The sequence below is a fragment of the Phoenix dactylifera genome, chromosome 16 (assembly GCF_009389715.1).
Source record: "Phoenix dactylifera cultivar Barhee BC4 chromosome 16, palm_55x_up_171113_PBpolish2nd_filt_p, whole genome shotgun sequence".
In the NCBI taxonomy this organism is placed as follows: domain Eukaryota; kingdom Viridiplantae; phylum Streptophyta; class Magnoliopsida; order Arecales; family Arecaceae; genus Phoenix; species Phoenix dactylifera.
The window spans coordinates 5,959,650-5,987,254 of record NC_052407.1 but is presented as its reverse complement, the minus strand read 5'-3'; the positions used below and the strand labels follow the sequence as shown (position 1 = coordinate 5,987,254).

Here is a 27,605-nt window from a genome sequence, read left to right as displayed (position 1 = left end):
GTCAGAGTGGAGAACAACCATCTATGTGATGCTAGTTTGGGGTGGAGCAACAACCTTCTAGGTAATTCTTTCAGATCAAGGACTGTGGTAGACCATACATTTCAAAGAAAGGAAATTGTCATAAGCATACCACTCATTGAGATATGCCTCTTGGAAAAAAGTAGATTGGCCTCTAAATGTAAAACACAATCATACAGGTGTTCCATAGATCGGTATATTATGATTATCCATCGGAAACTAGCAAAAAAAATCTTACAAATGGAATGAAATGAATAGCACAAGAAAAGAACAAAATGGGAAAAATTACATTATCTCAACAACAGGAAATATTACAACATTGATATGTACATGTATACCTACAGTGAAGCAAGAATCTGTCTCATTTCTGTGACTGATGGGATGCTCTCATTTGGGTAAACTTTGGCAACCAGTTGAACGAAGCTTTCATACTTTTCCAAGAACTCTTTCTGCAATATTAAATGGCCAATGTCAGATGATTACCACTATTTTCTCGAGCATCTTTCCTTGGAAACATTTGAAGCAATATAGATCCTTTATATTTGCCTTGGATGTGACTAGGGAACAAGTAATGAAGTAAATACAGTTTCAATCCTACCACAGTTAAGTTCATTGCAAGATCATTTAAAGCAGAAAATACCATAATTTGTAGCATTTAGAATATGATAACAAGAAAAATATTCATAAAGAAATAACCAATTGGTGTCGCAATATGGCACACTGTCAATCTCACAGCTATGCCGGCATTCTAAAGGGTCCAATGATAAATGTGATGTGTACCAAGAGCCAACATTAGAGGGCCTTGTTTGGAGACCAGATCATGTTATCCAGAAATACATCCCCAACTCCGAGTTCTGGACAGAAGTGGTCCAACCACAGAACGACCAACGGGACTGTGGCTTGCTGAAGATTCTTCTGGTCCAGATAAATCTCAAAAAATACATTCGGTTAAAATTGTGAGATCTCTATCCTAAAATATTAGAGGATGCTGGAACCCATGGCCCCTTCCATCCCTTAAACATCTCTATTTACCAGCTTCCTTTCTCGGATTTCTCTCATTGCAGCATATATTATCAACAAATATTATGATCTAACATCCAAAACAGGACCTAGAATCTTACTAGTGATCCCATGACAATTACAACCTAAGCCAATCTAGAGATGTTGAATAAACCATAACCACAACCATGCAGCATGTTCACAACTTTGGGATCTAGAGATGCTGAATGGTGATCACAATTTTCTCAATATGCTCATTCACCAATAAGTCAAGTTGCCTGTGAAAGAAATTTAGATTACTATTTTTTTACCTTCCCCCCTAAAAATTGTGCCATCAATTTAGAACTATGCAAAAGGTTTAGTATACAAGAGACAACATATATGTATGGACTAACAGTCTGCTTCAAGTTGTGCTAACATAGAATCAGGAGCCCTATTTGGTCAAACAGTTGCACTGCCAATTCCACAATCCAAAGTTCATACTTGTTAAATATACAAACATCATGCATTTCCATGTTAATCACTGAAAGATTAACCAACAATACTGTCAGCAGTGAATTGGCAAATGTTAGTGCAGCTTTATTGACCTTTATTTAACTCCATCTCACCCCATCAAGGGCAAAGCTTCCCGACACCTGACCAACTTTTCGGTTTCTAATGGGATATTACCAGTCATCCTTCCATGCCACACACTAGCGATTGGACAAGGCAACATCAGAAAATATCCACTTATCGCCCAGTTTACAAAACAATGTATCCCATTTCTTTCCATGGTCATGGCGCATAAAGCTTACTATAGTGTAAATCTGTTGTATAAAATAGAGTACTCAAACTTTATCAGCAGTATACAAGCTCCAGCATTGTGATTGTCCATTTTAATTCAAATATACAACCATAGACTTCAAATCATGTCTCAACAATGTGGATTTGATTTTACATTATGTTGGACTCATTCTAAAAAGGATCAAAATGCCAAAAAGGCATTTAAGTCACATCAACAATGCAAATAACAAGTTTCTCATAACACTGAATGAATATATCAGTCACCATAAACAAGTACAACTGGAAAGAGGGGAAAGAAATAACAAAAAGAGAACCGGCACCGGTCACTGCCTAGTTCACCCAGGATGTGGCAGTTAGACTGGGGTCAAATATGATGGGGTCAGTGGTGTTAGTCAGGCCACATCGAGAATCAGCCAATCACCAACCCCACATCCCCCAGCGAACTGAGCGGTGATCAGAAGTGGGTAATCTGTATATTTTTCCCGAGAAAAAAGATGGTCACCATCTTAAATAACATGGTATCTCTTGTCTTCAATAAGAGGCTTTATTTTTCAAGCATAGGGTCTTCTGCACATTTTTAAAAGGACACAGAATGACTGCAGCCTTAAATTGCTTTTGTAGCAAAATGACCAAAAACTAAAGGATTTCTGGAGACTTCTAGGTAAGCAAGTTACTAATTCATTTACGTTAGGATTTTTTTTTTATAGCATCTCAGAGTTACAGATAGTCAACAAATAAGAGAAGGTGATAAAGCATACCTTGCATTTATCCCACAGAGAAGGCAACAACTCATCAGAGGTCAAATTCTTCTGTAGCTTCCTATACATTGCATTGATTGATTTGTCAATCTGCAATCAGAGAAATTGACTTCAGACTGGTTTCTGGAATTACAGTTGCCAAAACAGGATTTGTATTGTGGAATACATCAACCAGAAAGTGTGAAATGGCGGTTTGAAATTTTTTTTGTTAGAAGGAAACAGGAAACTATCCATCAAACAAGCAGGAAACACATCAAACACCACAGAAAACAAGAGAATAAATTATTTTCCCCTAGTTTCTCTTTCACTTCAATTATAAGCTAAGAACTATGAAGGATCCATGCACTTTTAGCCACCTTTATTCTTTTTGTGGAAATGAAATCAAATTCATTTTTTGAAACATTTTCTCTCATGAAACTCTTAACATGAGAGGGAGAGATGGTCCCTAGAAAATATACAGAGATTAAGGAGTATGAATAATGTGCTCAGACGTACTCCAGATAAGCTGGATTTCAACACCTTCCTCAGATCCATTTTTGAAAGTCCAAGCTGGAAAGGGATCTGTGAATTTAAAAGCAACTGTCAGTCACAAAAATCAGAAGTGTTAATTACATGGCTTGTAAAAGCTATTTTTATTATCATGAAGGTGCCAGCACAAAAAATGGTACAATGAGAACTACAACAGCATGGGCCTGTGAAAATGGAGGTCCTCAATGTTCATCATCACAAGCACACTAGTAAAAGAATCGTTTCAACCTGGACTTAAAAAATTGGATTCAACATGAAGAATGCCATAAGAAGATACCATCTGAATAGAAATTTTCAAGCTAAAGTAAAAGTTGATTATGTCATACTGAATCATTTGAAATGGACAGCACAAGGTTTACAACTAAATGAGTGTAACAATTAAGATTAGTTCTAGATCTACAATAGTACTGAACAAAATTGTATATCAAGAGATGGAAAAGTATGAAAGAGAACATAAAAGAGACTTAGAAGGCAGGTAGCGTTTTAAAGACATTGGTACTATTTTAAAGAGATCATAAAAGAGGCTTGGAATGTCAAACATACAGTCCAGCATCCAACATAGCAGATTTTTATATCGTAAAAGTATTACTAAGAAACTAACTTGCTTCATCGAAAAGAAAGCTCTATCCATCAAATTATTAAAAATTCATCGTCTCAGGTCCTACTAATTTACTCCTCAAGATGAACAAGATTAGGAAGCTAAAGGTTTAGGAACCATAGCATCCTTATCTTTCTTATCATTCTATGCATCATCTTCTTGCCATGGAGAGGATTGAAAGCCTACTAGATGTGGGTAGTTATGGTTGCAAATAATAGTATCTTTGATTCCAGAACTTCTTCAAACCCTCCTCAGATGCCCAACTTTAATCCTTTCTTTGATGATGTGAGTAATGGATTCCGCATGAGATAGGGTGTGGAAAGAAATAGATACATGCACCAGCTGTTGCACATCTTTTGTTGCCATAACGATGACCTCTGTCTACAGAAACCCTAAATACCCTATTGACATATGCTCCTTGACATCAAACAGTAACATTTTAAATCTAAAAATGAAATTCCCTGCCATTGAGCTGGTTAATGAGTCCAGAAATCTTATTCCATTTTAGAAGCTTAGTAAACAACAAGGCCTTCACCTCAACCTTTGGCATATTACGAAGTTTATGTACTTAGCTTTAGTCTTGTAATCCAGTCTAATTATCCATAAAAAGGTCATACACAGAGCTGCATGTTCAAGAGACTCTCCTTTGTTTATTTTGATATAGCTTTTGCTATTTTCGACCAAATTTAAGGACAAAGAAGTCTTCCAACAATGGAAACCTAAACAATTGAATTTGTTCCTGCAACTCTGAAACCAAAATGTTAAATTTCAATCAGACACCAGTATCAATTTCATTTTCAGCCTCTATATTATAGAAGATCCATGTGAACTTAGAGGAAGTGCTCATAAACAAAAGAACTTTAAAACTGATTAACATGCAAAGTAGAGAAGAAAAGCCCCAGTGGTAAATTCAATGCCAAAATACAAAGAATGCAAATTAATCAGACATTCAGAGATCTCAGCCTCTACATTACTGAACGTCCTTGTGAAGGTAGATGAAACTTTTATGAACAAAAGACCTTAGCAATGATTTAACATACAAACTAGAGAGTTAAGACATAGTGATACATTCAATGGTGAAATTTAAGGAAGCAAAATAAATTAGAGATAAGTCAATTGCAGTAGTTGTTAAAGTCACCTAATGATTGAATAAGTTTTGGCTTCTCCTATAAATGGCCTTTTACTGACTTGCTACTCTATCATAACCAAGGTATACCATCTTAATACCGGGCCAGTACCGGAGCCATCCTGTTATTATGACAATACACACGATATAAGAGCTGCTTTCAGTATATCGAGTGTCGGTACACTCTCCGTGCCTTGTACCAATACTAAAATGGTACGGTATGGTACACCCTGAATTGCTTGGTTCAGTACGGTATGATGTGCTTTGACCATAACCATAACAATAGTGATCCGGCTTTATCCCAATTATTTGGGAACGATTTTACAAATCCACAATCACTGAAAGTTTATAGTGATAGCTCTCTCTCTCTCTCTCTCTCTCTCTCTCTCTCTCTCTCTCTCTCTCTCTCTCTCTCACCACTACAAGCTTTTCAAAATCTCACAACTTCCATCCACGCTACCTTAGGTCTTCCTCTCCTATTTGCTAAATCCATTCACAGAAAGTTTGGCAACTCTACTGTGTTTGCATCATGATTTTGGATGTTAAGAAAGAAATATAATCTTTTCAACCAAAAGTTCTATCCACCAGGAACTGTTTGAAGTTTGTGCAATTATAGACTAAAATTGCCTTTTGATAGAAACTCAGAAGCATACCAACATAAGGATAATGCAGGATTTCATAATTTCCTCACCTCTTCAGGAGTAATTGTGTACATCAAATCCTCAATTTTTCGGGCAAACTGAAATAATCTTTCAAATTGCTGCAAAACAAAACAAATTTTTATACATTTTTTTAGATTAATATCTATTAACTATATATTCCCATCTGGACTTTCATGGAAGAAGTTCATTGCTGTAAAAACCAAAAAAAAATCTACAGAATTTGCTATTGCAAAAAAGCAATTGAATTACCAAATCAGAAATAAGGCACTTACCATGTAAATGATTATATTTATATGGCGTGTGCAAGCCTGTTCATAAGCTTCACTAGCTTGATGATAGAACTTCGCAAGCATGGGCACAACATTTGCTAAATCATAAAGACTGCATCCAAATATATGCTATTACAAGCTCATACCATATCTGATCTAAATGTTTGGCAGATTACATCAATTGAAATTAAGAAGACAAACCATTAAGTGGCATACCATTGATTTGGAGGACAAGAAAGGACATGACAGACTGTTTTGCAATTACCTGTTCTGGAATGCAGCATAGTTCTCCAGCAGTACAATATCAGCATACTTTGGATCACTTTGTGCAATTTTCTCCAAAGTCGCAAACATTGTGCTAACCTGTTCCAAACTTTCAAATTATTTTTCCTCAAGGTACAAACATTTTAGACATTTTTTTTGTGAGAGAGGGAGAGACAGAAAAATTTAGCCACTGCATGTTATCAAACACCTTCCGATAATACATAGGCTGATCATTCAGGACCACGTTAATCAATTCCAACAGACTGGCTAACTCAGCCAACTATTGCAATTCCTAAGATTAATGCAGCTGCTGCATAGCATCAAGTGACTGCTATACTTTCTTTTAATTTAAGAAAACGAAAAAGAACAGATACAAAGCATACAACCTGAAAAGGAGTTTATGTACTCACTAGTTTTGTGTATGCCTGGTCAATCAACTCCCTAGATTGCCCCTGGATGTATTGCTCCATTCGTGTTGCAAGAGTAGCAAATCTATGTGACAGGGAAAATCCAAACTTGTAAAAGATAACTATAGAATATAGAAGTTAAACATTTATATATTCAGTTATCCAAATAAAATAGATAAACGAACATATTACAAAAATTCATTTAGTCTAGACTTCTTTTGTTATTTACTATCCTACTGGATTAGGAAAACCTGCTGGCTAAACCAAAGAAAAAGAACTTGTGGCCAGCTGTTCTAGGGATGGAACTTTCTACTTGAATTATCAATGAGAAAGAGGGAAAAAAAGGTCCCAAGCCTCTTTCCCCTTCTTATTCTACTTCTTCTAACCCCTCTTTATTCCTTTTTTTGCTCTAAGAGCTTTCTGTTTACACAGCAGAATTATGCTGATTAGTGGATCAGAAATTAGATCCAGCCAGACGTGAGCTGCATGTTACATATGAACTCTGCATTCAGAATATAAACTGTTTTAATAATTGCTGAGAAAAAGACTGAAAATTAAAAGATAATTCAGACCTAAATTAAAACTGCTGCTGCTTCCCTTTAAGTAAACTCTAATTCCCAACCAGGGCTATATCAGAATCTATATATGCACACGCTTATACAAAGCAATGTATTACAATATAATTGCTTATCCAAGATCTCTGACTTAACTAGAAATGGCTGACCTAACCTAACTACAGCACCCTACATGAGCATCAACAAAAGAAAAGGAAAAAAGCTAGAGGAGACCACCAACTCAAGCTTTTCACATTTATTCAAAGTCCTAACCATTCTTAACAAAAAGACAATGGAATTGTCATGATTTATATATTAATGGAACAAACGTAAATTAGTATTATCATAATAAAATACATCGAAGGCTTCCCAGAATTATCAAAATAAACATATAGAAGCCTTGGTGAAGAGGTTAGGTAAGAGAAGAGTTGCATCAAGTTCAAGATAAAGCTGACACTAAAAGAAACATAATTCGGATGCACAGCAGAGTGAGGTACAATGTCATAATAATGACATTATTAACATGCATACGCAGGTGCACTATTATCCATAGTTCAGTAGTCTTGACTTAGAACTTTAGGTGATAAGGTCCAGCTAAGGTACACAACTCGTGTTGGGTCATCTTATCAGGTCAGAAAGGACTGAAATAAATTCATTATAATGCACACACACAAATAATGTATAATGGCTTGTATGTGTGCATATATAGTGGTAACTATGAAATTACAACTTTGCCATACCATTGTAGAAGATTTTTCCATAAAGCTAGCCCTGATATCCAGATGGAAGCCCCACTATTAATATGATTTGACCTGGTCAGGCATGATATGAAAGAAGAAGAAACAAAACTATAATACCATATACCTTCTTTAATACAATCTCCTTAAGACCTCCATTTTTACGTTCTAACAGCACCCAATCCCCCCAATCTGGCGACTCTCTTGGCAGCTTCTACCAGAAGCAACATAGCTATTTTGGGAGAAGAATCCATCCAAACTCAAATGAACATTCTTGAAAAATCATAACCTAACACCAGTCTAACCTCTTCTGCTCTCTCCTTCCCTTAATTAGCCCGTCCACACTTTGGCTAGGGGTTCCAAACTCCAATGAACCAAGAAAGCTTTTGTACAAAAGGTTGGAATGTCCCTTCCCCACTCTCAACTCTATAACGGTGGAGTTTAAGTTTTTTTATATATATTTGAATTTTGTTTTGGAGTTGGAAGTCTGCAAGCTGAGATCATGTTTAGAATTTTGGACCTAGTAGATATAGGGTCGCATGGAGTTCAATCAGGTCAAAGATTAGCCCTTTGCAGCTCTAGGTAAGACAAGCAGGTTGGATCAGGTATTGACTTCAGATCAACCATATAGTCATTTTAATAATTGGGAGGACAGGGCTGCTTTGAATCTAAACCTGACCAAATTATGTCATTCCCACCTCTAACCATAAGATTCATACATAAAATTATGAACCAGGGAACCTAACAAGGGCAAATCACATATGCAACCAAAACATGAAACAAGTTCAAAAGTTCAATTGCAGACAGTTTATACCTTGGGATATAAGATAGAACTCCCATTTGCCGTATATTACGTTCATTCTTCTCAATCTGATGGCAAGCTTCATCAACAAACTGCAAATGCAGACAAGCAGTTACATGAGAGAGAGAGAGAGAGAGAGAGAGAGAGAGAGCTTGTCCTTCTAGAGAAAAGACTATTGCATAATCATTTGAAGAATTGTGGACAACACTAACCTTGCCAAACTGCATTGATATTTTTGACTCTAAGTCATCAAGCAATTTACGCACAAATCCTGCTGCATCAGCTTTCTGACCGGAAAGGTAGCGCTCTGTAATACCATGCATTGATATGCAGCGCAGAGGATCAATTTTGTATGCCCAATCTACCACTGCATAGAAGTCTTCCTAAAAAAATACAGAGTGTGTATTATAGTATGCAAGTCAAAGATTGTGTGCTTATATTTTCCAGAAAATATATTGCCTAAGGATCAGTTAAATCACAGTTAACATATATTAAGTATAGATAATTTTAAACTGGAACCACAAAATAGCATTAAAGAAAGAGAAATACAGTGTGGATTATTAGTAAAAAATAAACCATAAGAACATAGTCAACTTTGAGTAAGCAAAATGGAGTTAGCACACTAATTTGGCTGAACAAATAAGCATTCACAAAACATAAATAAAACAGAATGTAGAACTATTAAATCAGACCAAGGAGAGTTACATATGATGATGATAGAAAATATGCTACTATTTCAGAATGGGCAACTACTTGAATAGTATATGGTGAAGAATATGTCAAACAAGTAAATTCTAGTACAGATATGTCAAACAAACCGATTCCAGTACAGTTACACATCTGAATTGCTTGGGTTAATTGTATCCACAACCTGGTTCGCTCTTTAGGTATAAAACTAAACAATCAAGCAAATGCATCACATACAAGATTTAGTCATCATTTTCGATATGCGCTAACAGAATCTCTAAACAGAAAATAATAGCTTCAGAGAAAGAAAATGAGGAAAATGATGCTCAATTTTATACATCCAAACAATATAAAAATATTTTTTTATTAAAATTATTGATACAATAAAAATTACATTATAAGAGGTGTTGGACTTCTTGATTTTTTTTTTAAAAAAGAAAATTCTTCCAAAATTGAAACATTAAGCCAGTGATGATTGTGTTTTCATCATCTGGATGAACATGCAGTTGACAAAGTTACTAACTCCTCTTTTTTTCTTCTCTTTCCTTTTTTGTGAGAACAAAGTTATTATTCTTTTGAATTTTGATTATTTTAGCTTTTTGGTATGTACAAGTAATGTTTAGTCTCGAACTACTTCTGTTCAATTACAGAATGTTAAGCATCAAAAATTTCAAAAAAAATGGTCATCATTATACATATCACATATGAAAGTTATTGTTCTTATTTCTGCAGAGGCAGGAAATTTTATTTTGCACCAACTTGTTATCATCCGTCTAGAAACAATAAATAGTTTTGGTGAGTGTGCGACTGACATTATAAAATATTTGAAGGTAAAAGATTTAGCTTCTGACAGGGCAGATAACTGTTGCAAATATGCAAAATAACAGAGTTGACTGTTACCTGTTAGAATCCTGCATAAGAACAAACCATTCAAATGGTGCACTAAATGGCTTTTAATTGCATAGAGCTACAGTCAACTCCATTAAGTCCTCCGAGCAAGTTCAATCTCAAGCATGACTTGCCAGAATAAAGTCATGTTGTTTTTTTCCTAACGCAATAGAAATCTAGTGTTTGCGGAGCATGAGAATTCTTGAATATGAAGTTTGGCCTTAACTACAATGCTTTTCCAGAAGGATATACCTGACTTCTATGAGGTATTAGTGGAAAGAGGCATTAACCAGAAATTATTATTTGTAAAGGAAATGAAACATAGCATCTAAACTTTATTGGTTCTAAAGGGTCTACAGCCAGGAGTATCAACTGGCGGGACCAGGCATATCAAAGTCCAGCCTGCCACCGAGACAACCAGGCCAAGGCCAGAGATAGACCTGTAACTGACCTAAATAATCCATGCCCAAACACTGGCAAAAAAGATAGGCTCTTTTGGGCTGGGCAGGATCCACAATCGGGCTTAACTGTAATCATTTATAATTGTCAGACTAGAGCCAGTCCAAACTTATTGAGGCTTAAAAATTATAAATATTATCTAGTGCATGTCCAGACCAGAGGCTTGCTAAGCCTAAAGCCTATTCATATGCAGCACAGGTCACTGACGCAAATCCTGCAGCCCTAGAGTATTGACACCCTCGATCATAAGATGTTGCAATGATATTACGACCATGTTCCATCCAAAGAACATTGGCTTTAGGCAACCCATGCATTTTAATCTAAAGACATTCTAGCTTTGAAACCATTTCAAAAAGATGGGTTTACTTGCATCTGCTTTGCTTACACATAGTTGTCTCACAACAAAAAGGCAAGTCTCTACATTATTTATGGACAAAACCATCAACTTGAAGTAGTTCAAAGCACAAGACTATTGAATGAATCATACAACCTACACAAACCTAGTGCGAGTTTTTGCTTAGTTCCACCATAAATCTCTTTTGGACCTGGAAAACTAAACTTACAAGAGTCTTCTCTCTCTCTCTCTCTCTCTCTCTCTCTCTCTCTCTCTCTCCATCTCCCTTCCCCTCCCTCCTTCCCTATCTCTGTGTGTGTTAAAAAAAAGCTGCAGCAGCATTTTAACTTTACTAAGCACTAGCACTGATCTTTGTGTTTCTTTTAATGCAACTGTGGGCTCACTTGACCTGAAATAACGGGATTTTTCAACTAGTCCTGTACTGAATTTGAACAAGCATACATACATGAATGCATGCAAGCAAGCATACATACATAAATATGTATATTGATGCATGCACATGTGCAGACACATCCAGATGTTGAAACAATGTAAGAGAGCTGCAATTTTTCAGGTTTTTTTAAAAATATATATATATAGTGAAAACACAAAGTTATGGTGTTACATGCCTTAGGAAAAATTATTGCAGTTAAGTGCAAGGTAATGGATACACTAAAGTAATTCCAGAATCAAATTACAGATCTGAGCCATGCTATTGAAGGAATAGAAACAAGAAATATAATGAAAGAAGAAAACGTGTATTGCACAAGAAATGTTATTGTTACATGATGAAGATGATTACGCTAATGAAGGTTACAGGAGGAGGTTACAGTGATGAGTAAGAAAACCATGATTAATGTGGAAAATCAACCAATGTTCTTCATCCATAGTCTCATCCCAGCAAATGCAACTATCTCAACCTTGTACTTACCACTTGCCCTTAAGAAAAAAGGTAGGGTCAGGTATTGGGCCCCATATGAGAGTGGTAGTATATTTGAAGCCTATCATGTTAAGAAAAGAAGTAAAGGATGATGAAATAAAATCAACAGCAAATCTATAAGATCAGACAAGGGCAAGCTCCATGCACATGTATCCACTATCCTCTCAGCAACAAAGTATATAAGTTGAAGACAAGCTTCACACCAAGCAATATTTGTAATCTCTCAAACAATGCCTACAAGCTTTCAAAGACATCCAACATTAGACCAAAACATGCATGCATCTATATATGTATTTGCATCATGCTTGATTATTAGATTCTTGTCAAGTGACCTGAGCATAAAATTGACCAAAGTTTTAAACCAAGTCTTGTATTTTATCTAAAGCTAGGCAACATATAGTATATATAATGTGCAGAAAACATATCCAGATTCAGTGTAATATGTGCTAATTCCAAAATGTATTTATGTACACATGCATGCATGCATTCTGCATGCAAATATATACCCACATTTAATACATTACTGTTCAGTTAATAAAGAAAAAGAAAAGAAAATGTACCTGGATTCCATCGAGCAAATCTTGAAGAGCTTCATTCAATGTTCCCAACTCACCAGAATTATTACCTGAAGAAAGAATTGAAAGAAATTTTACACCTGGAAAATTGTCCGCTAGCAGAAATTCAAAATGCTGGCCATGATTATATCTGTTAATGGACAAAAGAAATGTAATTACTAGATTTAACATTGTTTCCATCAAAATCCATAAGGCTCAGATCGTCGTCGTTTGCATCATTGCCATCAGATTCACTTTTAGTACCATTAGTAGGAGCACCAGGTGGAACAAAAGCAGGAACTTCAAAGCACATGAAATGTGCAAAAAAAGAACTCTGCAACATAGTGACAAACACAATATTTTATATGACAATAAGCCTGACAACAACTCAGTGCATGCTTAGGCAAAACAATTTACCTCATCTACAAGAAGCGGAATAAAGATGGTAAGCATCTTTGAGTATGCTTCAGAAACTGTAGAAGTATCTGTACTATTTGCTGTTTGACTGGAACCTGTAGAAGCTTCAAGCCAAAAGGTCGGATTTCTTGATGCTTTAGTACTTGCACGAAGTTCATTTGCAAATTCACGAGCCTGAATAGCATGAATCAGAAAGAAGATTAGACACCTTTATAAATATGTTCAAGATTCATCTTTACATCTTCATGTGTTTAAATGAAAGTAAAGTCCAAATTCTGCATACTGATTTCTGTCATATGATTGTAATTTTACAGCATAAAGAATATGTCACTAGAAGAACTGGACATAGAAATTCATCCATAAAATAGCTTTAACATATCATGGCACAAGGAATTTTAACTCCACTTTTTCATATGCAAAAGCATTGGGATAATTTTGATGCAATAAGTGTCTATGTCATGTCTATGTCATGTTGTTCCTTGGATTTTTATAACTTTCATTGCTTCAATTAAGAGCCAACAGAACCACTCAAAGACTGTATATAGAATAAAAGAAGAAAATAACCTATCAAAATAATCATATAATAAAGGTTTTTCCTCCAGACCTCTCGACGAAGTAGCAAGTTGAGGGAATGACAATATGCCTTCCTCAAAGGACCTAAGCAATTCTTGTCAAGACTCTGAATATGGCAATACAAGGTAAACAGAGAATTAGATAAGATGCAACAGAAGTAACAGCTTCTATTCAAAATCATAGAGCCCAGAAGAATAACAACCTTTAGGTGCTGCAGAAGTCGTGCATAAGTCCTGCACTTATACCTCAGATCTGCATGATCAGGCCTCTTTAGTTGTCCTCGCTGTATACCATTCAAGAGAACCTCAAGGTGAAGTCCAATTGACCAAACTGGCATCCCCCCAACAAAAAGCATATGCATATACATAATTACATATACATATATTTACATATTATGTTTATAATATATTATATATATAATGTATTGTACATATTATATTACATACACAATGTTATATTATATTATATGAAGAGAAGGCAAGAATATACCTGTGAAAAATAGCTTTTGTCACTTATCATAAAGTCTACCAAACTAGAAAAGTAGTTTCTCAAGAACTCCGATGCTCGCCGAACAAATGTTTTTTTTAATTTCTCCAACTCTGCTCGCTTTTCCTTAACCTGGACAAAATTTAAAAATTATAGCCATGCATTAGATCAAATGGACTGTAATTTTCAGATAAAATAACCTTAAGACAGGAGAACTAGAGATCCAAATATTAGATTGTATGTGTTCTACATGAAAATGATGAATAATTTATTCAATATCAGTTCCATTAGAGACATAAACATGGGAAGTGAAGGCAAATGAGAAAACTCCTACATATAAAAATTACACCTTTTTTCTTACATCAAACTTCCAATAAAGAAAGTTTCCTAACTGCATCCTTAGCCACTCTATTTGCAACTTGGTTATCTATAGTTTCAAAGCAGAAGGCATATTGTCTTTTAAGTACATTGAATTCCTCAAGTGTTTGTAAATTCACATATCTACATATGAAGTAAATGGAATTCTTCAGTAATCAAATAGTATATAACAGAGACTTACAGCTCGCATGTGTGCATAGCATGGATCCAGATTAGGCACTTCAAGACTGCAAATGGCCCCTGCCAACCATTCGCATGCTTCAACATTTTTAAGCATGCGTGCCTCGTCAAAAGAACCTCCAGTTAATGATGCTGCAAACTGCAACATTGAAGAAGAGAAAAATAACTGAAAAAATAGAAATTCAAGTTTCACTAATCTAAGCTCACATATCAAGGTGCTTAGCGTGATTAAGAATAAGTAAATCAAGTATCAAGTAGTATGAGACACACCTCTGAAGGAATACGTAAGCGTTCAAGTAACTTATCCAGCTCATCAATAAGTGCTTTGTTATTTACAGACTGCATCTCCAATTGGTTGTTACGGGATTCAATCTGCAAATTATGACTAACTAATTTATGAAAGTCATAATGCCAATAAAAAGAAGTAAAATAAATAAACAAATACAAAAACACAAAATCCTTGTGAATCGTGATCATAAACATGGGCAATATTAATACTCACTGGCTGCAAAATTATAATGAAAAAAACAATGATTTAAAATAAGCCTTGTTCTCTAAATTGTGCTCAGAGATAGATGCACTTACAAATCTTGATTTACAAAATTAAAAAATTCAACAAAAAAAAAAATCTTCATCCACATTTGATTGCGTGTAGGGGAATCCACAACTGCTGGCTCCTGACTGCATTATCTCAAACTACAAAACTGACAGGTGACAAGGTACATTTCCTTTTCATCCAACTGTTTTCCAGGTTCTGGCAGGCACCTCTTGCGCAGCATGGTCTTGGCTAGAACTTCAGTACCAAACACACAGTGCAGATACAATGTTCCCGCAGACGTAAACCTAGGTGACCCACTTCAACATTTTGTGTCATGTTTTGACTAATGAGAATGAGATTGAGTTCTAATATAGCATCCAATATTGCCAAATTTATGCTTCCCATTGACTTACCACATCTTATGTATCATGTTATTTTGTATTTGTTAGATTATAATTGCTTCTTTTGGCCTTTACTTACACTCATTTCTTTAATTAAATTTACAATCTTTGGGCCGCCTTGACCTCTAGGTGCATGCGTAGAGCCTAGGCACTAGCCAGCCGTTTGTCTGCATGTCTGTCACCTGCATTGTTTTAATACACTGAGCAGATGACATCTTACAAACAAATTTCAAAGAAGTCTCAAACTCTGACAGATAATTCTTGATCCACGAATCTAATCTTATTTAAGTAAGGCAAGGTTTACCAATTAAAATCAAAATAAGCTAAGATCTCATCATGAAGGCAAAGAAGTAGCTATAGCAAAGCAGCCACTACAAATTGGATAAAATACATTTTCCTTTAAACAAAAGATTAAAGAAAATGTAATTCAAAGTTTTCCTCTTTTAGGATACATGGAGGAAACCCTCAATGTTTGACTACCTGGACCAACTATAAAATCCATGGACCAGTGCCAAACATGGAGACCGTAGTTTTCCATAAAAAACAAAATGTCAATTACTTTTTGGCATGCAAATGATAAAATGGTAGAATATAGCATCATGCTTGTTTGGATGCATGAAAAACAAGATTTTCTTAGAAAGATAATGATATTCCTTTAATATCGTATTCCTCTTTAGTTTTTCAATTTCTCAGGTGATTTCTGGCCAAATGTAGCAACAGGATGACGCCCGATATAACCGCGCATTTAGCTTAAACCAGGTCACCATTTAAGTCGGGTTACATACACACAAAATAAATATAATCAAAAAAATGAGAGAATAGCTACTGTTTCAGGGATGTTTGGTGCCTAAAACTAAATCTGCTACAAGTCAGTTTGCTGCGGCTGAGTTGCAGGTAGGCACTTGCAAGTATTTGGTTGCCAGCAAGCCACTTTCAGCTGCAGGAAACTGGCTTACAACCTTTGGCCCATTTTTCATGGTTGTGATCACCAGTTGTAACTTGTCTTCTGACTGGCTTGCACCTACTAGTTAATCTGAACCCTGCACTTCACACCCTTTTCAAGAGGCCATCAATGTTAATACACATAAATGCATTACTATATCATACCATAATATATGTTGCAACTGTAATGCTAATATACAATTTATGATATAGTATATTAACAAGATATAAAAACTAATACATTAGCAACATATAATATATATTTATTACATTGTCATATTTATTAAAATATGATTAAATTGTATAGATAAAAAAATTTATTTTGGATAATATGATCATATAATCAACAACAGTATGATATCACTAGAACGATATTATTATAGGGGTATCATAATAATATTATGACCTCTATAATATAAGCATTAACAACACATAATATTTATAATATACATGGTACCTTGAACGATTTTACTATGTTATCATATATTCACAAATCACAATATTATATAATACAACAATCATATTGTTTTAATATTCTATTGTATCAATATATACAACACATAATAGTATAACATAGTTCATCAAAAGTAAATTAACATAATATAATAATAAGTATATTACTAGTATGATTATATATCTTGATAACATAGGAATATAATATAATGATAATTTTATACTGCAGCATCTAAAATAAAAAATGTAATATATAATGGACACTAATAATAATATAATCAAACACAATATTATTACAGCATAAAATTATATAAATATATTGTACATTATAATATAATGCTTATATTATAGTTATATAGTAACAATATACTAAGTAAACCATTGGTCAGCTGTATGAAATAGTTTACTGTGTTTAAAGGTGGTAACCGTGGTTATTTACAGGGTTATGACCCCTCTTTCGGCATTAGAAAACCAAGCACAATAATTGCACTTTGCACTTGCAGTTATCAGTCACAGACATTGAAACAGAAAACAATAATTCCTGCAACAGAAATTGTAAGCAAATCAAATAGAAAATTGAATTACAACATTTCTAACCGCAATTGAAAGATCTATATGCACGCAAGTGGAATAAAGACAACCAGACATCCCCCTCAAGAGAGTATGTCTTGATAATCTGAGTTAGTCTTGATAATCTTTAGTAACATAACTAAAAAAGCCTATTGATTGGAATGACCAAATCCTTAGCCAAAAATTTTAAAATGTTTGGACCCAAATCTATCTACTGGATTAGCACTTCATCCAACGCATGACTAGAATACAGAAACTGTGGATTTTCGAGGCTTCACCTAGCATGTGTAAAACTACCTGTTTACTACAAACATGATTATATGAGCCAAACTTGCTACTTGCTGAGACTACAAAACATCGCATAATTCTCATAATAATTTATCCATGGAAGTTAAATCTTATGTTCTAAATTAAAAATATTAACAAGACCATACCGATTCAATATCTTCTCTCATATGTCTGAGTTTCACATTAAAAATACGTAACCACTCATCCATATCATCCACACATACAGAAGCTGCTTCTAGTCCCCGTAATACCTGCATAATACATATGATGAAGTAGTTCCGTTTTAGAAGATTTCCCAGCATCTTGTGATACTAATTGATTTCAGCAACCTCAACAGCCAAACTCAAAATCACCAAAACTACCTCAAAAAAGTTCTGCATCTCTTGTGAAACGAAAAGCTTACCAACAACAAATAGCGGAATGAAAACCTTTACATGCTCATAATGATGGATACAGATTAACATATGCAGCAAATAAAAAAAGTATTACCTCCTTTATCACAGGTTCACTTTCCAATAATGCATGGACATTTGCTGCTTCCAGAGCAAGAAGTTCCCGCTTCAACCTTTCTGAAAATGCCTCTGCTTCCCCAACGCCCATAACATACCTGTACCAGTACAACATGTTTGCAATTATCTGAAATACTAAAGAATAAAAATAGTAAAAGCCAAGGATGTAACAAGAGAATAGGAGTGTAAAACAGCACAGACATATTAAGATTGCTCACATTTTGCTGAAAACAGAAAAAAAATGTGTTTTCATAGATTGCTTTTAGTTACATATGTTTGAAAGTACCAAAGAGTATGTTTGAAAGTACCAAAGAGGAACATCAGAATATAATATACTTCCTACATACAAAACTACCATGTATTCCTTTTTGCTAGCTTTTTTTTTTGGACAACTGGCTGTCAGCCACATCAACGTCTCACTTTTTCATCCAAGCTTGGGTGGTGTTCAAAAATGAAAGATTTTGGAGTAAATGAAATTTACAGAACCGCACTGGGAAGAGAAAATATTAGATGCAGGGTATGCTGTACCGGCCCGTACCGATCGGAACGGGCCGGTACGAACCGGTCCAGGCAGGGACCGGTACCGGATCAGTATGAAATCCGGTACCGAGAGCTTTTCATTGAAAAACCGGCCGGTACGACTGTCGTACCGTTACGGGACACGTACCGGTCCAGGCCACCACCGATATGCTAACCGGTACCGGTACGGCGGACCTTGATTAGATATATTAAGATTAAGGGTGACAGTCTTTTCTTAAAGATGAGAAGATTAAAGAAAGCAAAATTATTTACAAAATTTGTTGAATGAACATTAGTAGAAATATTTGTATAAAAGGTCCATAATCAAGAAGCAGTTGGATCTTAGTTGTCAAAATCAGGAGCAGGTGAATGGAAGCGGAAACTTTAAAATGACTTGAAGTAAAGAAGCATTTAGGAAGCAGGTGATAGTTCAAGTTTCTGAGGAGCTTCTGTAGCAGGTGTGCTACCCTATGTAGAAACTTCCTGCTACTAAGGCTTGGATCATAGGGACCGAATCACCAATTAAGCAATCCAACCATTCAGTCAATCCAAATTACTTATAGATATGTTCAGAATAAGTATATTTTATTATGACAATGACATAAATTAGTAACATGTCTTAGTGGCTAAGAAAACTAAGCTTCTTACAACAGTTACATTGTTCAATTCACTTGTCATACTAGCTTTACAGAGGAGTTTCTTTTCAAGAAAATGACTGATCCATGTCACTGGAACCCCTCTAGTCGACTGAATCATGCAAAACCTGACTGCGTCTGGCAGGTTTCACCAGGTCAAATGCAAACATAGTCTTCTTTGAGACTAAACTAGACTTGTACCCATTTCACCAGGTTTCAGTCCAACTGGCAGTCCGGTTCGGATCTACTATAGGTTGGATATTTCTTCTTTTTATATAAAAAGTTTGAACTAGAAATAGCTTTGAAATGGCCAAGGAAGAGAAGCCCAAGCTAGAAAAAAAAGGCCATTACCCAATTATAGTCCCAGCAATCGGCTCCTAAGCAGGGAAAACTAAGGACATACCTGACCTTTGGCTTTTTTTTTTGCACAGTGGCTGCTCCAGGACTCAAACTTATGCCATTACGCTTGTCAGCCCAAGCCTTTTACCATTGCACCAAGCAATGGACCCTTATGAGAAGAAGAAACTAACAAGAAAAAAATAAACAATTCTCAAGTGGTAAAATTGTAACGCCAAAACATTGATCACGACCTCACATTTTCTCCAGTGGCCAGGATTTCTGCATTTAAGAACATGATATAACCGATTGTAACCTAAAAAGAATGAGATGCGGAGCCCCTGGATTAACTTCTCTCCACTACTCAACCACACAAAACTCCCTCTCTTCTCCACATGCCATGTTACCATGATCACACTACTATTGCCCCATTTCCCCTGCACAAGGCTGCAGAAAACCTAAGATGAGCTGAAAATTAAGCCAATAAGGCTTAAGTCAACATATGAAAGAGATCTTCAAGCTCAAACTAAGCTTGATAACAAATTTTCAAGCTTCTTGCTCATGTTAATTGGACAAGTCTATCATCAAACTAAGCCCAAGCTTCTTTTTTTTGCAAGCCCAAAGTGTTCAATCTCGGCTTGTTTATGGTAAAAATAAGAATGATGACATGAATGCGGTATCATTAGAGTAAGGAACAAATATATAGCTATAGATATAGGAATTGAATAGATTGAGGACAAAGTGATAGAAAACTGAATTACATGATATGGTCATATGCAACTAGTATTCAACAAGGCTTCATTATCAAGAGGTGTTTGAATATGTATTTGGAAGATCTAGAATGCGATGGAAGAACCTAAGTTAACATTGTTGGTTTTCTGAGAAAGGATTTAAGAAGCTTACACTAACATGGGTAAATGCTACTCATGGAAAAATAACTTACCCATCTAGAGAAGCATGCGAACATGGGTAAGTTGGTCGGAAAAGTTGACCAACTTTTCCATGACATTTACCCACCAAAGAATGGACCCTAAGAAATAATTTTTGTAGTTTAGCAACAAATTGCTTAGGCTAAGTGGGACATGGAGTTCGTAACTGAATTGAAGAAAACGAGGATCCAACTTATAATTCTAACAGTTGTATTTCATAAACTGTGTCAAAACAAACTGAAAGCATAAGGGGAAGAATTAAAAAAATTCAAGTTTAATATTCAATCAGAAAATACCCTCCTTCAACACAACTATTAACTCTGCAAGAAGAATTAGAGCCAGCATAATAGACTAACAAAATTGCAAACAAGAAGATCATGAAGCCATTAACATTTCTAGCAAGAATCATACAGTCAATACATACGTTCCAAGAAGAGCCTCCATGTCTTCTTCTTCTGCTTGTGAAACAAGGTCTTTTTCAACAGTAACTTTCAAGTCCCTTTGTGTCATGACAGATGCAGCCGGTCCATCTTGGGTGTTTACTTGATTAATCACTGCAGGCGTGTTTTCCTGAACGAGATCCATCAAGATGTTATCTAATTAACAGTATGAACTGCCAGAGTATTGTACATATTAAGGTTTGTCCAATAACAAAAATTTTGATATACTGTAAGGGATGAAAGCTTCAAAAAGAGGTCTGGGGAAAATGCCAGTTTATTTTCAAAAACAAAGCTAGCAGAAGAAAACTCTTGCTTTATGATGCTCATAGAACGAATTTTCATGCATCATACTATATCATATAACAGATATTTTCAGATAAGAGGTATTTTTGGCTTCACAAAAACGATGATTTTCATGTTTTTAGTGATCAAATGTTCAAATTTAATTGGGAGAAAAAACATGAAACTATTTGTTACATCTTTGGAAGTATTCCATTTTGATCTGCATTATAATCCATCCACTGATTGTTAGCATCCTTGATCATTTAAACAAATTTCACATAATTTGGTATTCTGTAAGTCAATCATTAGCGAGCATGATTCATTAACACATTCATACCCTATCACAACCCATGCAAGAAAGGGTTAAAGACATGTCTAAATCAGAGAATGAAAAGGACACCATATCACTAGGTCATTACGATAAGATGGTTAGCCACAGCACATTGCATTATTTTATCTTGGAAATTAAAAGTGAGGGAATTCTATAATAGACACAAAATACTACTATTTTAAGTGTAATGAGGAGTCACTGGTTTTTATTATATCTCAAAGGCATCTACTAGGATGAGAAATAGGTTTGATCTTAAAAGTCTTCCACTGTATTAATCAACAGCAAATACTTCGAGACTGCCCGAATATCCAATTTGCATTACGATTCGTTTTTATTGGGGTTGATAAAAAGACATCTTTTATTAATGTTGGATAAACCGAGGGAGTAGGTTTTAGCATATATTATACAGACTAACATGGGATAAAGACATAGTAGGCATTTTTTTATTATTTAGCTTGTCGCACTCTTAGAATTTGAGCTGATTTCTGGATTAGTTTAATTTTGTAACATTGAAGTATTCACGCAACGTTGAATGAAAGCTTCTTCCCTGATTCCTTGTTGAGAAGACTATCACTATGACTCAAATATCTTATTTATAATGCAACCCCATGTGGGCCTTGTTCAAAAACTTGGCCCCACACTTAGATTTTGTAAAAGAAAAGGAATAAGACACCACAGGTTAATCTCTTAGTCATCTTTTCTGAGAGAGAGAGAGAGTATACACATGTTCACTATTTTCTTCCAGATCAACAACTTGAAAACGAGACTGCCCTAACCTAATTTTCCTGAATTACATTTGGCTATTGGTGCACTTTGAAAAATTGACTTTGGAAAGCTCATCCTTATTCCGCAATTTTCAGGCATCAACTCTGTATATTTCTAACTGTCCATTAAGTACTTGTTAATAAGCTAACCAAATAATTGATTTATTGAGCATCATTGTTTTCGCTTCATTGTTTCTTGAAAGACATAGTGGCAAAGAAGATGAATGATGAAAATCGTGAGGTTTAAGGATTGGACTACTTGTAGGATATGCTATGTACAACCACTAATCTCCTGTCCCAAGTAACTGGCAACTTCAATCTCTCTTCATCCAGGAGGCATGACCAACTCTTTCTAATGGCAAAAGAATATGAATGGTTACTTTTAGTAGCCTGTCCAATGACATTGTGAGCTTGGTCATCCTCTCCATCCAGTCTATATGATCAACTCTTTCTCTGACTTGTCTCTTGTAAACTACAACACGAAGTGACTGTGATAGGAAAAACTTCATTTTGTGTCCTTCTCCCCACCCTAGGATCATTAAAGACCTTGGCATTCATTTTGCTTTAATACTGAAGCAATCAACCAAAAAAAAAAAAAAATCTTTCTGCTTTACATTACCAGATGTCTGAGAGTATAAAGTACCCATTATTTGTTTGCTGACAAACTAGCACAACAATCTAAATATCTACACGATTAAAGCTCTAAGACAGCCAAGTATGTCAACAAGATAATTGCTTTAAACTTTAAAAAACATGAAAAACTTCTTTTCTTCTCAAAAGTTGCAAAAATTCAAATTTGATTTCAAGAAAGTGCTCCTAGAAATTAAAATATATGAGAATAATAAAAGAGCAGTAACAACTGACCATATAACATATACATACATGCATACATACATATATTGGCCCTACAAGTTAGTTTAGTTGGAACTCCAAAAACAATTGCATTTCTGATTGATAACAGCAGAAACTGATACATCTCGGTTTTGAAGTTTCAGTCAAAACTTACAACCATGTTCGTGGCAATCAAGATTTCATTTATCTCTTTCACTCATACAATAGATGTTGAATGAAATATGCCACTAACCTTTACATCTAGCTGCAAGTAAATATCTATTGTTTAATGCTACTTTCAGCACAACTAACTTGATATTTTAGTAGTTGACAACAATTATGCTAAAATAGTAGCATTAAACACATGTTTGTTATAATAGTCCAAAAGGGAGTTGAGGATGCTAGGCAGATCATACTTAGTCAGTTAACAAAGACTGCACAGAATAGAGTTTTTCAGTGATTGAGATGAATATATTAAACCACACCTTTGCCCAAAGAGCCATCTCAACAATATCTATTCCAACAAATTTAGGAAGGCGACCCAACATCTCCCTGCACATGTTTAAAATACAGAGAAGAAGCCGATTCCTACAAGAAAAATAGCCAGTGAAACTATAGAATAAATCACTAATCAATTGTCTCACTTAAATTTCCTTATATTCCTCTTTTACATGCAAAAATAGAAGAATAATGTAAAACATTAAACAGAGCACCAGAAGAAGACTTCTTAAAAGTACAAACAACTACTTGCAATGTTTCCAAATGATTACCTATCATCTATGTTACGCATTGTCCATTGTGGAGGGGCAACACTCTGGCTTCTGAGATTGTCAAATCCCTGCACAACATACAATTAAAACAAATGGACTACCGAGCAATATTACCAATATTTTGGATAGGACAATTCAACCGACGAATAAGGCCTTATTTTAGCTTATTAATTAATTTATGAACCAGCACAGGAACCTTTTACAGCTAAAAATGCAAGAAAGCAGGAAGTGCAGAAGAATAATACCAGAATAAAAGTACAGCCAGTAGGGTCGTTTGAAATAACCTCCACCTTTGCAAGATGCTTTAGCTTGTAGAGTTTTGCAGGCTGCACATGCGGTGAAAGTAATGCAAAGCAAAGTCAGGATTTACCAAGTTTATATACAATCCTCCTACCACAAGGGAAAAAGTGGAGATTTGATATTCACAGTTTTGACCTCCAGAAAATTGAAACTTCTGGCTGTCTAGGATGTTGGAGGCTTTTTTCATTAAGTGGGTTACCAGAATCCCAATTTATTCAACATCTACTTGTGATTTTTTTTCACCTAAGACTGATTTTAGATTTCTCATAACCTTGATAAGCTTTCCAATGCATAAAATGTTGAAGTTATCTAACATTGTTACTTCAACCTATAGTAAGTAACATCCAATATTTATGCGAGGAATGGTAATGACTAGCTATTAAAAAAGAGGAGAAAAAAATAGTTTTAGTGCAACCATGTGATACATTTGTAAAACTTCAGAGGAAAAGTCGTCATTAAACAATTCTCATACAATAAATTTCAATAGAGGTAGAAAATGATATCATAATTTACCCTCCTGCAACTCTTAGTTAAACAGAAAATCACCTCAACAACTCCCCCAGAGGAATATTTCAACACATGGAGAAAAGCTTTAGGCCTCTGACCTTTGGATGAATTTTGAGCTGCTGCATGAACAAGCTAGTAGTTAATGCATAAAACATAAAGAACATTCAGATAAAAAATTATCTTCCAAGGTGAGTGATCAACTCATCAAAAAGTTATTCCATCTTCCTAAAATGAATTACTTTGTTGACCCGTTACTTGGCCAGATCTCAATCACCTGGAACACTAAGGAATATTGATGAGCAAGAATTAGTCGCTATGTTACTTTAAAAAAAAAATGGTTACTATGTCTTCCATTATGAAGATATAAAGCATTCAATCTCATCATAATCCTCAATATGATAGGCCTCATGTTTGTAGTGATGTTATGATCTTAAACCACTTCTTTTAGATAGGTGACGTAGATTTGATAGGTAGCTTTTTCTCAAAGAATTTTTAGTAACCTAATATGCTTCCATGTTTTTTTTTCTTTTTTCAATCTAGTATCAATTGTAACTCTTTTGATTGGTTATAGCTCATATTTTACCCTTCATGTGCATAACATATATAACATGACTAATTGCATGTTGCCATATCAATAAAAAGTTTTGACATGTTTAACTTCATAGAAAGAAATAGAATTACCAAAAAAGTAACTGAATTTTTTTAAGTCATCCTTCTAAAGTTTTTTTCTTTTTAAGATTTCTCCTTATTCCTGGTTTCAGATTATAACTGGATCATCGTAAGGCTACAAGTTAAAACAGATTATAGAAAAGGAGACTTCATTGCAAACACTTGAGTTTAAAAAGTACATTCCCTTCCAAAACATCAAAAGATAAAGAAAATTGTGCAATGCTCTATAAAACATAAATCCCCTAGCCAACAACCATTGCTCATCCTTTCTGCCACAATCAAGGATTGCCGAACCGGTACCGAGTGCCGTACCGATCAACGACCGGTCCAGATCGGTATCGTTTCGGTACCGGGCCCATACCGAGAGAAACCAACTGGAGCCGGAGAAGGAGAGCAGAAAGAGAGAGTGAGCGAGGGAGGGAGAGAGAAGGAGAGGCCGCAGACTACTGTGGAGGGCCGCAGGGACGCGGCGGAGGCCGCTGGGGCACTTTCAAAATAAGGGATGCGGCCGCGGCCGCGGCCTCCGCTGCACCCCCGCGGCCCTCCGCAAGCGTCTGCAGCTACATATTCTCCCTCCCTCCCCTGCTCGCTCTCTCTTTCTCTTCATCTTCTCCGGCTCTGGTAGCGAACCAGTTTCAAAGCCGAAACCTTACCGGTAGGCTACCGATACGGTTCGAAACGGTTCCGCATTCTTTGGCCGTGATATATTCATTTATGCATGATTTCCCATTTTTTACTTTTCTCGGTTCAGCGATACACCTAGGACAACAGACTTTTGTATGCCAACAATATCTTCCAACAATCTTCACAATTATTCGTTCGCTGATTTTAGTGAAGTATGACATGTTAAAGCCTTAAGAGAAACCTTCAACCCGACACAATACATCCCTGAAGGCATCATAGCTAGCTGGCCTATAATTCTGATTTTTCAGTAACTCTCTTTCAATTTACATCGATCATCAGAAACAAAATAAACCAACTATGAGTCCCTGAACTTCATATGCTATCATCTAGCATCTAATCAATCAGGACTCTTCTATTTTGTCAGATAACCCTTGCCTTGAGTAGCTTAGCTCCTTATTATTAATATGACAACTGATTCCAAGCTCTGGTACATATAACTAACTTCAATGTCTTAGCCAAAGGAAGCAACGTATTGACACCGTCTTCTCAGACCACGGTATCAATCTTTTAGTACTACACTAAACTTAGATGCTACCACATAGTGAGCAATCGCTCTATTGTACTTTATCTCCACTATTATACTCAATAATGGACTCCCAACTTCGTCCTAATACTTCAGATATAGCTATAAAGTAAACGGTCAAGATAAAAAAAAAGATCCAGAATTGCAAACCTAGCTACATACTTCGACCAATTCAACAAAAGAAAATCTCCACTGAACAATTGCAGACCCCAGGGAGGAAAAAACAAGAAAGCAAAGGAAGCTATCATCCAATAGTTCCAGCTACAAAGAACTAAAAAAGACGGCACCAAAAGACAAAGAAGCTATGAAACTCGGGAGAAAAGAGAGATCGCGTACCGGTGAGCGCAAGAACCCTAGGTTTGGCCACGCGGCCGCCAAGCTTCTCCAAGATCCCGCGGCCCTTGGCAACTCGGATCGCCAGCACGATATCCTGCCTACTCCCTGCGCCGCCGATGGCGGCGGCGCAGGCCCGCCGGAGCTCCGCGTCGTCCGCACTCGAAGCCGCCATTGACCCCCACCTCGCTCCTCGCCGGCCGGAGAGCTCCACCGAAGATCTCTAACTTCCTTTCTCTCGGGGATCGAAAAGGGGAGCAAGAGAGCAACAGATCAAGAAAAATAGACGGGAAGAGGCAATTTATAGGAGGAGGGAGGAGGAGGTTCCCGTGGGCTCTCTCTGCCTCGCACTTACACTCATTTCCTTCGACGGAGCGGCAAAGAAAAGAGAGAGGAGTCCAAGCCCGCTGCGGTTAGGCAAGGGGTCCCGTTTAAGACTTGCGCGTTAAGATACCCGAAGCCGGATGCACCGGGTCTGAGGACAGGCTGTCCTGCTGTCGTTGCACGCGCGACACACGTGTGGTCGCCTTTTGGCCTGATAGCCGTGATACGCGTTGGGTTGGGTTCATGATGGAATCGTGGCGGGTGGCGTGCGGCGTTCTGGATCATCATTTCGTCCCGAGAATTGGCCTAGGGGTGGAATTGACTCC

At 36.0% G+C, this 27,605-nt stretch overlaps 1 protein-coding gene across 3 annotated transcripts; it reads right to left on the bottom strand.

Annotated features, from left to right (window-relative positions):
- Positions 1-144: 144 nt before the first annotated feature.
- Positions 145-27,368, bottom strand: LOC103721174 (exocyst complex component SEC3A-like). Of its 3 annotated transcripts, none has more exons than XM_039114338.1 (25): positions 26,959-27,368; positions 24,786-24,865; positions 24,185-24,265; positions 23,940-24,007; positions 23,655-23,757; positions 20,946-21,091; positions 18,083-18,200; positions 17,740-17,844; positions 14,672-14,773; positions 14,403-14,540; positions 13,847-13,975; positions 13,560-13,640; positions 13,389-13,463; positions 12,785-12,958; positions 12,548-12,701; positions 12,374-12,438; positions 8,718-8,888; positions 8,518-8,597; positions 6,416-6,497; positions 6,007-6,104; positions 5,745-5,853; positions 5,502-5,570; positions 3,054-3,119; positions 2,559-2,648; positions 145-467 (listed from the first exon to the last, which is right to left on the bottom strand). In XM_039114338.1, the coding sequence occupies exons 1-25, from the start codon at positions 27,128-27,130 to the stop codon at positions 357-359; spliced, it is 2,667 nt and encodes an 888-aa protein (XP_038970266.1). In that variant the 5' UTR covers positions 27,131-27,368; the 3' UTR covers positions 145-356. The 3 variants fall into 3 exon arrangements, with proteins under 3 accessions (XP_038970266.1, XP_017701685.2, XP_038970267.1); XM_017846196.3 differs by having other exon boundaries at positions 24,786-24,862; XM_039114339.1 differs by lacking the exon at positions 17,740-17,844.
- Positions 27,369-27,605: the final 237 nt, after the last annotated feature.

What these genes read in the sequence shown, in the direction of transcription:
- LOC103721174 (XM_039114338.1), bottom strand. Translation starts at nt 27,130, where the DNA reads ATGGCGGCTTCGAGTGCGGACGACGCGGAGCTCCGGCGGGCCTGCGCC. An exon ending in TGAGAGAAGATATTGAATCG is followed by an intron (nt 14,774 to 17,739) that starts GTATGGTCTTGT and finishes CATAATTTGCAG; the next exon opens with ATTGAATCCCGTAACAACCA. An exon ending in ATTTGCTCGATGGAATCCAG is followed by an intron (nt 8,889 to 12,373) that starts GTACATTTTCTT and finishes GTATTTTTTTAG; the next exon opens with GAAGACTTCTATGCAGTGGT.